This window comes from Phaethon aethereus (genome assembly GCF_964289735.1).
Source record: "Phaethon aethereus genome assembly, chromosome: 19".
In the NCBI taxonomy this organism is placed as follows: domain Eukaryota; kingdom Metazoa; phylum Chordata; class Aves; order Phaethontiformes; family Phaethontidae; genus Phaethon; species Phaethon aethereus.
In genome coordinates, this window is record NC_138595.1 from 2,711,935 (window position 1) to 2,724,561 (window position 12,627).

At 38.1% G+C, this 12,627-nt stretch overlaps 1 protein-coding gene across 1 annotated transcript in view; it reads right to left on the minus strand.

Annotated features, from left to right (window-relative positions):
• Positions 1 to 4,580: 4,580 nt before the first annotated feature.
• The window catches only part of USP32 (ubiquitin specific peptidase 32), a gene marked incomplete at both ends in the record, with an annotated part of 76,134 nt that continues 68,087 nt past the window's right edge, over positions 4,581 to 12,627 (minus strand). Inside the window, 9 exons of the mRNA XM_082008464.1 lie at positions 4,581 to 4,754; positions 5,297 to 5,389; positions 5,728 to 6,161; positions 6,600 to 6,891; positions 7,487 to 7,678; positions 8,347 to 8,467; positions 9,348 to 9,434; positions 10,027 to 10,211; positions 12,193 to 12,404. Coding sequence (XP_081864590.1) covers positions 4,581 to 4,754; positions 5,297 to 5,389; positions 5,728 to 6,161; positions 6,600 to 6,891; positions 7,487 to 7,678; positions 8,347 to 8,467; positions 9,348 to 9,434; positions 10,027 to 10,211; positions 12,193 to 12,404 — 1,790 coding nt within the window. The remainder of the gene's footprint in view (positions 4,755 to 5,296; positions 5,390 to 5,727; positions 6,162 to 6,599; positions 6,892 to 7,486; positions 7,679 to 8,346; positions 8,468 to 9,347; positions 9,435 to 10,026; positions 10,212 to 12,192; positions 12,405 to 12,627) is intronic.

The window sequence follows — 12,627 nt, forward strand, 5'->3', positions numbered from 1 at the left end:
CACCAAGACTGTGCATAAAGTACCTTCAGATCCTTGTTCCAAAGGCACTGTCCGAGAGCAAAACCTTCATGCGCGTAAGGGATCGTTTCGCTTTTGAAATGGATTGTTTTCTAAGAATAAGTGTCATTATTAACAGCAATACTGAACAAGGGCTTCAACTGAGAAAATAGCAAACTTACCTTCTGCAAACAATAGAAGAGTTTCCGACGAAAATCCAGTTCAGGTCCAGTCTGCTTATCACAGTTATTGGAGTTACCGTTTCCTTTCTTCTCAGAATTCCATGAACCAGCAACTGGATTCACCTAATGAAGTTTTATTCTAGTTCTAAACCGCAATCTGTCTGCAAGCGCACATGTCCAAGCAACAGCAAGATCAGTTTTGACCTTTTACTCCTGTATGATTATCCCAGAGTTGTTACCCCTCCAGTGACTAACTGAAAGACTTTTGCCTTTGACTTCCCACTTTGTTAGCCTTAAGTTTTGAATCAACTAAAACCCAGCAGTAGGATACATCTAAAATACACTGGCATGCTTCAAAATAACATCAGCAGACACGTGCAGCATGAACGGGAGAGATTCTAGAAGAACTCTCATTTTCAACTCTCAGTAAAAAGCCCAAATACTTTCTCAAATGGAGTATTCTCTCTCTTCCTTTCCTTTTTAAATGTCGGTGTTATGATCGGACGCATGCAGGGAGCGCTTCCTCTAGCGGCAACACACCAAATGAGCCAGACCTCCAGCAGAAGTTACCTTGCTAAACTCGGTTCACATCCAGTGCAAGATTTTCCCAAAGACTTTTTGCCATTAGCGTTGACCTCACAGTTATTTGGATTCACGAAGTGTATCTTCCTAAAAAGCTATTTTTACTCTGTTTACATAAAACTCCACCTTATTTCTGCAGGTGGTACCAGAACGTGGGCTTCAGGATGGCTTCAAGGTTTTGACCTTCTTAAAGGCGGCACATTTGCAACTACATGTAAAGAAAAATGAAGTGTAACTGAACACACCACCCTCTGTACTGATCACTGCCGCAGCGCAGGGAAGCGTTATGATCCACGGACCGAGGCGTGCTTTCAACAGTCAGCTGGAGCAGGTGACCTCCTTTTTCGCAGCCCAAGTTTTTCTGTGATTCTAGACTTAACAGGCTACAAAACAGCATCAGAGGAAACGATGACCGTCTGCGCTACAGCGTGGGACTCTTCCTTTAGCTACAGGAAAGAATTTCCTTTGCTGGCAAGGGTAGCAGTTTCATTCCCCACCTCTGTGAACTGGTATCTGGAGACGAGCAGGCATCTACACTGAAGCAGTACAGACACAAATTTTCTTGGCCTGTTATTATATTTATTTTTTAATTTGTATCTTTCCTTTTGCCTCTGTCTTTTGTGTGAATCCTATGCTGAGAGCTCTTCCTATCCGACAGAAACTGATACTCTGCTTGACGTAAAATGTCCAGTGATCAATTATACAATAATTAAACAAATGTTTACGTGCAGAATTACTAAGTGTCATTTCCTTCAGATTCTATTTTAACATGCAAAATTTTAACCTCAGAAATTGTTTCCCCTGGTGAGGCAAGCCCCTGAGCTACTGAGCGATATGCAGAAGATGCCCACTGCAGAACAACTTACTTTGATTTTCTTCTTAATGGGTTAAAAGTAAGATTTTTTGTGCAAGGGCTTTATGAAACACGAACGAGTTCTGCTGGCAGAGCGGACAAGGCGGGCAGCGCTGCCGCCGCGTGGCTGTGAGCACCGTTGCACTGCCACAGGTCCAGCTGAAAGCAAAAATTCAGCACATGCCATTAAAAGATTTGTCTCATGACTTCCTATCAAAAGAACTTCCTATTTAAATAGACATTTAATTCTTTTTTCCCCACTTTAATAACCTGCAGAAGGATTCTCTTGGGTAGGTCAGAAGGGATCCCACGTGCAGCCACCGTGCTTCTGCGTCACCGCTGATCTCCTTTTAGATCTCTCAAAATGACACCAGGGAAAAATGCGAGAACTGCTGAATTAACGCGGTTCAGTGCACTAGTTCTTCAGACCGATCTGTAAGAAGGAAAAGTCTCACTCACTCTCGTGTACCCAGGCACACGTTTTAAATAGGATTAAACGGACTAATGCTAAAAACCAGAACAGAATGTTCTTCAAAGGAAAAGTAAAATAACTTAAGAACTAAACTTAGAAGAGCTGAACTACCTTGGTACGTAGAACTAAGGGCTATGCAGGACAAACGGCAAAGAACTGCTCTATGCCTACTCACAGGTTCCCATCTTTTGTATCAACAAATCCAATTAAGCTTAATGAAAATGGCACGGAAACTGCAAAGTAGGAAAACAGTTATTAAAAATTATCTGACAAAAAGTGACACTTCATCTGCATCCACAGTATTTAATTTGTTTGAATAATATAGTTACAGATAAACAGGTTCACTCCATATACAATTACCGATACCTTTTTTTAATACAGCTCATATTCCAGTACATCAACACTATTTTATTTACAAGGTATTTATGTACATTAACATCTTTCTAAAGTCAGTGCATTGTCAATAAGTTTTATACAATAATTTACAAAGTGAATGTAGTTAATAGTTAACTTAATAAATTTACTACTAATTCATGAATTAATTTAATTTAAAAAATTAATTACAACCAATGTAACAAACACAGAAGATCAAATAACATTAGTAGATTGTGCTACCTGCTTAAATAAAACATTTTAAAGTAAATCAGTTGAAAATCTTTCACTTTTCATGGAGTTTGCGTAGGGAGGAACAGACAAGTGGGTACTGAAAAAGCTTCTAACCTAGAAATTCACAAGTCATCTTTGCTTTTCTTCAGTTCTAATGTTTAGGCCAACCACTTTAAAGATAAAAGACCGTACAGGACAGGGAGCAAAACTTTACCAGTAAGACAGTACTTATTTTGGAACTGATCTGCAGTCCTCAAAGAAGCACGACCTCCAACAAAGGCAGGGAGGTTTTTGCCTGAGTAAAGACAGCAAGATCAACTGATATAATTTCTTAAATGGATAAAACTCAGATCTTTCTGTAAATTATAAACTTACTGGTAGGTTTGGCATTCTTGTGAAACACATGAAAATGAATCCAAACATTTCTTTCAGAGATCAATCATGTAAGTATCAATTTTGTTAGTGAAGATACAAAAATCTAAAGAATTTGGAAGATGACATATGACAAAATTAGTAAGCTCCTTAGACTCAGCTGAAGAACAAAAGCCTGAAAGAGTGAAACCTTTATCTTCATTCAGATATGCAAACGATTTAACACTGAAAATGTTTAAAGAAATGCCTACTCAAAAAATAACCATCTTTTCTCCAGTCTCTGCTAAGACTCAGTCATGCTTTCCTTCATGCAATAAACCCCTTGACTTAACAGAGCATGTTGCAAGGGCACAGAAAGCAATTCTGGTTTAACTGCAAGTATATGCATAACCTGTTGCAAAAAAGAAAATTTGAAAAGGCAACCGAATTTTGGAAAAAAAGAAACTCCATTAAATTATGAAACCAATTTCAAAAACCATCCATGAATGCTACGATAGCTACCCGACAGCCACAGCTTCTTATTTGTTTGAAATACACAGTGGATAATTCACAGGAATTCACTCCAGAGCCCTTACAACAAAAACAAACTATGTTTTTGAATTTAATTATATGAATTTGTAAAAGTGCAAATTTAAAAGCAACACCAGTCATGAAACATAAGCTCAAGCATCTTTCCTTCCAAAAGCTGGGAACATTTTGTGCAATGTGCACATTTTAAGACACCACGTGTGTAATCACAACTACTCTCTTCAACCTGAAGCTTCTGCTTGAGGCATCTCAAAAGTTTGAGATCGCACTCTTCAGGCAGAACAGCCATTCCTGAAATACGTTGATCTGCACAGCCAACACGTGGAGAAAACACAATTGTAATAAACCATTCAAGCACAGAAATTAATCTCTTCTCAAATTATGATTTGGTTGTGCTCCCAACATACAGAAAAGAACTGACACACATTGGTGGTGGCAAAACTGGAAACTTCTTCTACTCTTGATGATAATTCTTTGCATTTGTGCACTTTTCATTCTCTTGCTTTCCCTGTTTTGCCAATAAAATGCAATAAAACTGCAGGAAAAAGGAGGTAGCAATATCATGTTGTCCAAAGACAACACTACATTTTTTTTTCCCCATTATGTTAAACCTAAAGAGAGCCTTAGGGGCTTGTTAGAACAGTTGGTAAACTCTACACTACTTGGTTTAGCTCTCGTTTGGACTATTTAATTTAGATTTTATTTGGTCCTCGTTGGCTTTTCTCAAACCATTTTATTTAAAGGCCAATGGCAGTCTCAGCCTGATGTCTAACATCAGAAACGTTTAGAGCATGTAGTGAGATAACAGAACAAAACAATACTATCTTTATATTAACTGCTATTTAATTAGGGTTTTCTTTTTGTGCTTTCAGATCACAGGGTACAATAACTACACTTAGGTTATCTGTTTCAGTAACATTTTCGCCAAATGTAAGTTTCAGGATGTTATCCCTCACATTCTCAAAACAGTCCGTGGAAGATCATCTGCTTACTGTAAAACACAGTACTTCTTATAATCTGACTCAAAATCTTCATCCATGCTGCTCGTGTCTGCCATCTTTTTGCCGTCTACCTTTGGCAGAAATTGTGCATAGTCTACCCCCTGCTGCTCATAGAAAAGAATGTAGGCAGAGTCAGTGTCGATTTCATCGGGATGCAATTCCTGCAAAAGAGAAAAACACATTCTGCAATGCGCAATGGACAACCGTGCCACTGGTTTTTAAGTCACTGAACTTAAAATACACGCAGTTGCCCTAGAAACAGTATCTTTCACTGGCTGTTTACAACAAGAATCCCATTCTCTGTCACCCTTATTATAGTTATTAGGCTTCACTATTTACTTGAAAAGTATGACAAATTTTATAGTGATAAATGCAAATACTTAGAAATGTTGGAACTTAATTATTCAGTAAATGAATACAAAACTGCTAGCATCATGAAAAAATATTCTCGGACCTCCATTTTTAGTATTTTTTCCTTCCTTGTACAAAATAAGCATATTTCCTTAACCATGGTAGCAGCTGATGAACAGCTGTTAACTTGGAAAAAAATCTCATGTACAGTTTCAGTTAACACTTTTAATATTTATCTGATGCAACTTTTGAGATGCTCATGATTTCAAATAACAGTTCTCACCAAATGTAGGTTTCTTTGGCTCTGGGTAACGAAGATGAAAATTATTTGCTACAAAAGTAAATGATTTACCTTACAGCTACTGTCATTGTAGCAGTACCACTTGTTGTTCGGGTTTTTGGCATAAGTGACATAATGACCCCCTCCCATAATTCCTGAATGGCACTGAAGAAAATGGAAGAAGAAAATAAATTCTGGATCAAACATCAAAACTTGGAATTCACAGAATGAATGATTCACAAATTCACAATCTTTAAGTGAGGGACAATTGTTCCTGACAATCTGTATGTCTGGAGCTGACTCCAGCAGCAAAAAACATTATGCAGCGATATACTTCTCAGTTGTACTCAGTTTTATGGCAAATTTACTTTGCTGACAATGGTTCTACTTTGTTCTCCTTCTCAACAGATCCCTACTTTTTTAATGAAAACAATAGAGTTAAAGCATTTAGTCAAAACAATGCCACATAAAGATAGTTTATGTGCATAAAAAAGTCAACTTACCGAAATTGCATATAGATTGTAAATAGGGTTAACACATACTTCTTCTCTTTGGTCATCTGTAATATCGTCCTCGCTGTGGTTATCAATTTGACCATTGATACTGCCGTTACTATACGCATTCTGCTCACAGATGTATCCGTTGGCTAGAGTCATCTCATTGTCCTGAGCAGTACATAGTTCACTCTGGCTACCACCCAAAATCTGCCCTCTGGTAAGAGCATCACCTTGATCAGAAGTAAATCTCTGTTCCTGGTCAGTACCGTTCTCTTTACTTGCATCCAAATTTTCTTTGCTACTTGACAGTTTGTTTTTACCCAGTTGTGGTAGCCGCAGACGCCCTTTACCTCTTCCTAAAGTCCGTGGGCTATTATTTGGGCTACTGTTTTTACTTGAAGGACAGCTAGTTCCACTTCTCCTTCCCAAAGACGGAGATGCTAAAACAGAAAACATGTGAACTACTAAGATAAGTAAACACATAGTCTAGAGTTATTTTTTTTAAAAGTGGTTTTTTAAATAACCAACAGTAAAAACCAGTTTCACTACGGCTAACGAATAGTATATAAAACTATCTTTGCACACACACAGACATACACCTAACAAACTGAAATTTAACGTTTATACAGGAGCACATTTCTCACTCTTAATCCAGCCCACTTAACAAGCAGACAATGCCAATATCTGTTGTCATGGAATAACTTTTTTTTATGGTGAAGCTTCACTAAGCTTTTCAGGACAAACAACAACAGAAAAGGGTGTTTCAAAATAAGTGTAGTGCTTTGGCCAAAGAAATACAAAAATTTCGTTCATAATGTAATTTCTCCCTCCCCTCCAAATATCAGTATGGACTGGAATTCTCCCTAATTATTACCTACCTTTGATATTATTCAAGACAGTAGTGTTAAGAGAGGATGGACTTCTGTTCAGTGTATCTCCTTCTGCTGGTGTGTAAGTGATCTGCAGGTCTGTTTTTCTCGACTCCCCTTGGAGAGTCCGTGGTTCAGGAAGGCTGTCAACCTGGAGCGTTAGATGCTTTCTTTGAAAATGACTTGGATCCCTTTGTACCAAAAAGGCACCTGGGTCAAAATTTTCTCTGGGAAATTTAACAATTTTCTGAGATTTTATCCAGCGACCGTTTACAAACTGAAATCTTTTCAGGTGAATAATCTAAGGAGAAACATGTTAGAGAAAATTAAAGGAGGACAATTACATCACAGTGAGTAATTTCACTGTTTAAAAATAATTTTTCCCAAAACATACACATTTTAGCCTATGCTAATAAAAACCAGCAACAATGCTGTATGTGACAATTCGGATTTTGGGATCAAGCTGGTAAAATATGGAACTAATATTTTCATGGGGAAACGATGGAAAAGGTTGCTTAAATTCAGTGATCAACACTGTGTGTTTTGAAGAACCTACCAAATTTGAAAAGCAACAGAGTTGTTACACAACGAGAGAAAAGATCACGTTACCGGAAAGACTGCCTAAGCATGAATTCCTTGTCAGAACAGATGACACTGAATGCAAAACACCACCATTTCCTGCAATGTATCAGCTAAAAAAGATTTAAAAGGATTTGAGGTTTGTTTTATTTGCCTGCATTACAGAAAAGCATGACGCAAACTAAGTCAACACCCCTCCTGAGACTGAATAAAGCAAATCATCTTATTGAGAACAAGGAGACACACCTAGCAATTCAAATTTGTGATCAATGTACTTTGGTTTTGTTGCTGTAGAGGAAAATTACACAAGATCATACCAAAATAGGGGGAAGTCTCCAAAGATCCAGTTTTTTGGTGGCCAAACAATGGGTCTTGCATTTGGAACAGTAGTACATCTCATCCTCCCCCAGTTCTTCCTCACTGGTGAAGGCTCTAAGACAACTATCCAGATTGATGGGCTCTGCCTGAGCTCGTCGGCTTTGTTCAACACTTTCATGTTCTTCTACAATCTGAAGTGAGATAAAACTGTATCTGACTTGGAAACATATACAAACTGCTCAGAGGAGGGCTCTATTCACAGTATCATACAAATAATCTCATGTAGTTATTTAGGATTAAAGATAAAAACTAGGTGCACTAAGTTTTAGCAGAAATTTTATTTCATTTATGAACAGGTAGCCATACAAATAATGCATTGTCCTTATTCTTGGGTTCTGCTTACAAAATTATCCATAAAGCACATTTTATAGTACCAACTCACAAGTTTGAACAGCTATTCTACATTAACTCAGCTACAGGCTTCCCTTTAGATATGTTTTGTTGACTCAATGAGGAAATAGATTTACTCACATGTGTAACTGTTTACAGCACTGGTGTGCTTAGAAAATGTATACAATTAACAAATTTTGTAATATATTCTCAAGGCTAGATCAAAAGCAACTTACAACAGACAGCAAATATACTGCTGTGGTTTCTTAAAAGTTTCCTTTCCACATTATGGTCCCATTAAGAGGTCTAACATGAAGACATTAATTTATCCAGAATATACTGTTCAATGATTACTGACCTTATTTTGACATTAAATCGACAAAGGAAGCATCAATTGCAAAAACAAAAAAATTGGTGAAATGGATTGTGCTTCAGAGCTATTGACAACAGATTTGTGTTGAAATTTTACCCGTTCTTGCGACGTCTGGTAGCGCAGATGGAGTGCTGTTGGATCCCAGTCTACAGCAATGTAAGCATTCCCAACACATGCTCTATCTTCTGTGCAGTCAATTTTACAGCCACGGCAAAATCTACATCAGAAAGTTAGATGTGGTTAATAACTGTCCAATACCTAAGTTTTACATTACTTCACACTTCCCATTCTGCTCCTCATTTGTAACATATGCACCCCCAAAGTTTCAGGCTTTGCCTTCAGTGTAGAAGAGAGGCATTTTTACAAAACAGCAGTCAGTGTCAGTTTGCTATTTTACTACAAAACTTTAATAGAGTTGAAAAATTGAAGCAGTTGGGTGAGCTCAACTATCTACCTGCATATAATGCTGACCAAGACTACCTATAACACCAAAAAGCTACAATGCTTTGTCTCCATAAATATTTTACAACCTGATAGCTAATGCATTTTATTTATCTAGCTGTAAGAGACTTCTTCTTTAAATGAGCATATGGTCTGAATATCCTCCAGCTATAGGGACTGAAATTTTGATTAGCACATCTTTGTTTAGGGAAAATTCCAAGCGTGATTCCAGGGTGAATTTCTTATTGTCCATTTTAGTTCTTGCTCTTCAAATGGCACAGGTACTAGTGAAAGTAAATGATTTACATCTACAAGTTTTGTATGAAACCCCCAATCATCACCCAAATATGTACACAATATGTGTCTGCATATATACACGCATGCACACAGAATATTGTAAGGGGTTAAGAGGTTTTTGATAAACTCATGTCTGTCTCCTAACTTAAAGTTTCTGTGTTAAGCAGAACTTTTGGCTCTCCAAGTCAAAAGTATTCTACAGTGAAAGTCTGCCATGTGAGGGTTTTGGTTAAATTAGATTTTAGTTTCTTATAGTTTGATATTACCTCTGAAGTCTGAAACGTCTCAAAAGCCCATTACCATAAACTCAATTCCTGCTGGAGTGATTCCCTTCCTTACATCTAAAAAGGATAATTTACCTGTACCATGGACACCAAGCACACGAATTTCCATCCTTCTGAACTACCCTTAGGGTGAATGGATATTGATATCCCATGCTATCATCACTGAAACAGAAGAGAACACAACATGAAACATGGGCACTCGTTCAGGCTGCCGCTTACCTTCCTTCACTATGCTTCCTAAGTTTACTTAAAAAAAAAATATCACCCCCACCCCCAAAATTGTATTTTTGATTAGATTAAGCTATTAAACCAAGACTGGCCTTTGCATTGCCTAAATTTGTCAGATATAATGAATTATCAATCACTGGATGAGAACAAACCAAACAATTTGTGTAAAGTCAACCTTTAAGCGCAGCTAGAACTTATACTATGTTACTTGTATTAAAAGGGATTAAAAGTTATCTTTAATTATTGCCGTTATTAAGTTGCAGGACTCCAAAATGACTTCTCACAAAAATAACCCACTAAATGGAATCTGCAGGCGGAAAGCATCTGGGGTAAAAGCACACACAATTGTTCCTAAAGTTGTTGACATTCGATTATACATTTAAAAAAACATATGTTCATTCAACAGAGGTATTATGAGAAGTCAAAACCGATAAAGATTAAGAAAGAATATAGTTTTAGATCTTGAAAGCAAGTCTACGCCACTGCATTACATCATTCAAGCCAAAGACCGAGATGCCAAACTCACCAGTCTTGAGCATGATTACTAGCTTCCTGAGGCGGGAGAGGGCTAGCAAGCCTGGAAACCTGAATCCACACTGCATCATACAGGTCTTTTTTCCGTGTATGAACTGTACAAGGAACAATTAGTGGCATTCCAAAGAGACTAGGACGATTCTTCTGAGATGAAAGAAAATATAACTCTGTCCGCATCTGCGTACGTGAAATAAAAGAATGACTCAGATATAAGTATGCATTAACTCACATTACCATAATTACTAGGATGCTGACCTTGTTACTTATTTCAGGCTTTGGCAATTAAAATAAACCATTAAGTCTATTAAATGTACTCCATTTCAGCAATTTTTCCAATATTAAATACTGTAAATTTTGATAATTGACTTGAAATTGCCTGAAAATGTTTTTGTATTTTATGATATTATGGCAATGTTTTTTAGGAATTAGACCACATCAACATAAATCTGTATTTCAACCATGTACAATATTTTATATTTCACAATGCATATTTCTTACTTTTCCCACCACATGGTAATATTGTAATGGAGACATGCACCTAATGATATTAATACCTGTCCCCAAATGACCTCTACGCTAGGCAAGCTTACATTTGCTAGAGAAAGAAAACGTTTACATCTAAAGGAGGCACTACAGATTGAACGCAACTTATTCCAAGCAGATAAGCTAACTTGCACGCTACACGTCCCATTTATAAGAAAGATTTAACACATAGACTTAATGACACTGAGGTACAGAAAATGGCTACCACCTTGCATAAGTTGTATACCCTTTCCATTGATAAGAGTTTTGACAATGACAAGTGTTTTGCCCCTGTACTCGGCACTGGTGAGGCCGCACCTTGAATACTGTGTTCAGTTTTGGGCCCCTCACTACAAGAAGGACATTGAGGTGCTGGAGCGTGTCCAGAGAAGGGCAACGAAGATGGTGAGGGGTCTGGAGCACAAGTCTTATGAGGAGCAGCTGAGGGAACTGGGGTTGTTTAGTCTGAAGAAGAGGAGGCTGAGAGGAGACCTTATCGCTCTCTACAACTACCTGAAAGGGGGTTGTGGCGACGAGGGTGTTGGTCTCTTCTCCCAAGTAACTAGTGATAGGACGAGAGGAAATGGCCTCAAGTTGCGCCAGGGGAGGTTTAGATTGGATATTAGGAAAAATTTCTTCACTGAGAGAGTGGTCAGGCATTGGCACAGGCTGCCCAGGGAGGTGGTGGAGTCACCATCTCTGGAAGTGTTCAAAAAACGTGTGGATGTGGCGCTTCAGGACATGGTTTAGGGGACGTGGTGGCGCTGGATTAATGGTTGGACTTGATGATCTTGAAGGTCCTTTCCAACCTAGTGATTCTGTGATTCTGTGGATTCCTGGAACAGCTTCCACAAACAACTTCTACTGTTTTTTAAGCAGTATAACTAGCAGCTTGTAATGGCTTAAAAGCATTTTACCAGTCACCTACAATATTCTGCAAAATTTCAATCAAAACAGTGATGACAGCAGTTAGTGGCTACTACCTGAGAGAATAAAGGAAAAAACCTCATACAAACACATAGAAAGAGGCAAGTTTAACTATGGCCTCCTGGCCCATACCCACCAGACTCTAAACATCAACAGACTCTAAAGTCTGGACACAGTGTGCACAGAATGCGTGGCTATTTGAGGTGTTCAGTCATCCAGCTTTGTCATTTAGCGTTCAACTTAACTACACATGCTTTTACAAAGAGTAGTTCACGCTAACAGAACGACCCAAGAAGGTACTGGGTTTCTGTATATACACTGTTTCCGTATAAGAAATAAAGCTTTGCCACATAATGGGAAAGAAATGCCTATCTAGCAGCTCCTCTAATTAGAATTTTTTCTGCTCAAAGAATCTGGAACATTTAATCAAGGAGTTAGCGAATGCCCAAGTGTGCATCTCAACGTTTAGGAACTGGGAAGCTTGCCAGTACTAAGGAAAGAAACACACACCAACATTAGACGTTACGATTTAAATTTACAAGAGCTGTGTTTCTGTAGAACTTGGCACTCACTTAAGAGGGAAATGTAATTATGCTCCCTCTTCTTAAGAAATAAAGATTAATTTATCATATGGACATTAAAAAAAACCCTTGCTGATTTTCAAAGTATGTTACGCAAACAATTTATAACAAATGCAAAATTTACTAACCATTTTTCTGTGGACTGCAATTATATACCCTGTACACGGGCTGTCAGAAAGCAAGGGTGCATGGCCGTTGGGAGTCCAGTTGGCAAGGTTACGCTCTGTTCCGCATGGCACTACAGTATTTGGCATTCCGTTTGGAATTAGGGTTGGTTTAGGAAGGTCCCCATTCATCATTATGTTTGGTGCTCCATTAGCTGATGGCCCAGTTGAGACATCTGTAAACAGACAATTACGTTCTCGATTATCTGCAATAACCAGATCACAGGATTTTTATCCTTTCTATACTGTTCAATGCGTTTCATGAAATACCTTCTACTCTTCGTAACACCAACACCTAACCTTTGATTTGCCTACAACTTTGCAAAAACAGAGTGTGCGAGAGCAAAGAGTAACAAGGTAGTTTACAACCCATATATGAGACCACAAACAATAACATCG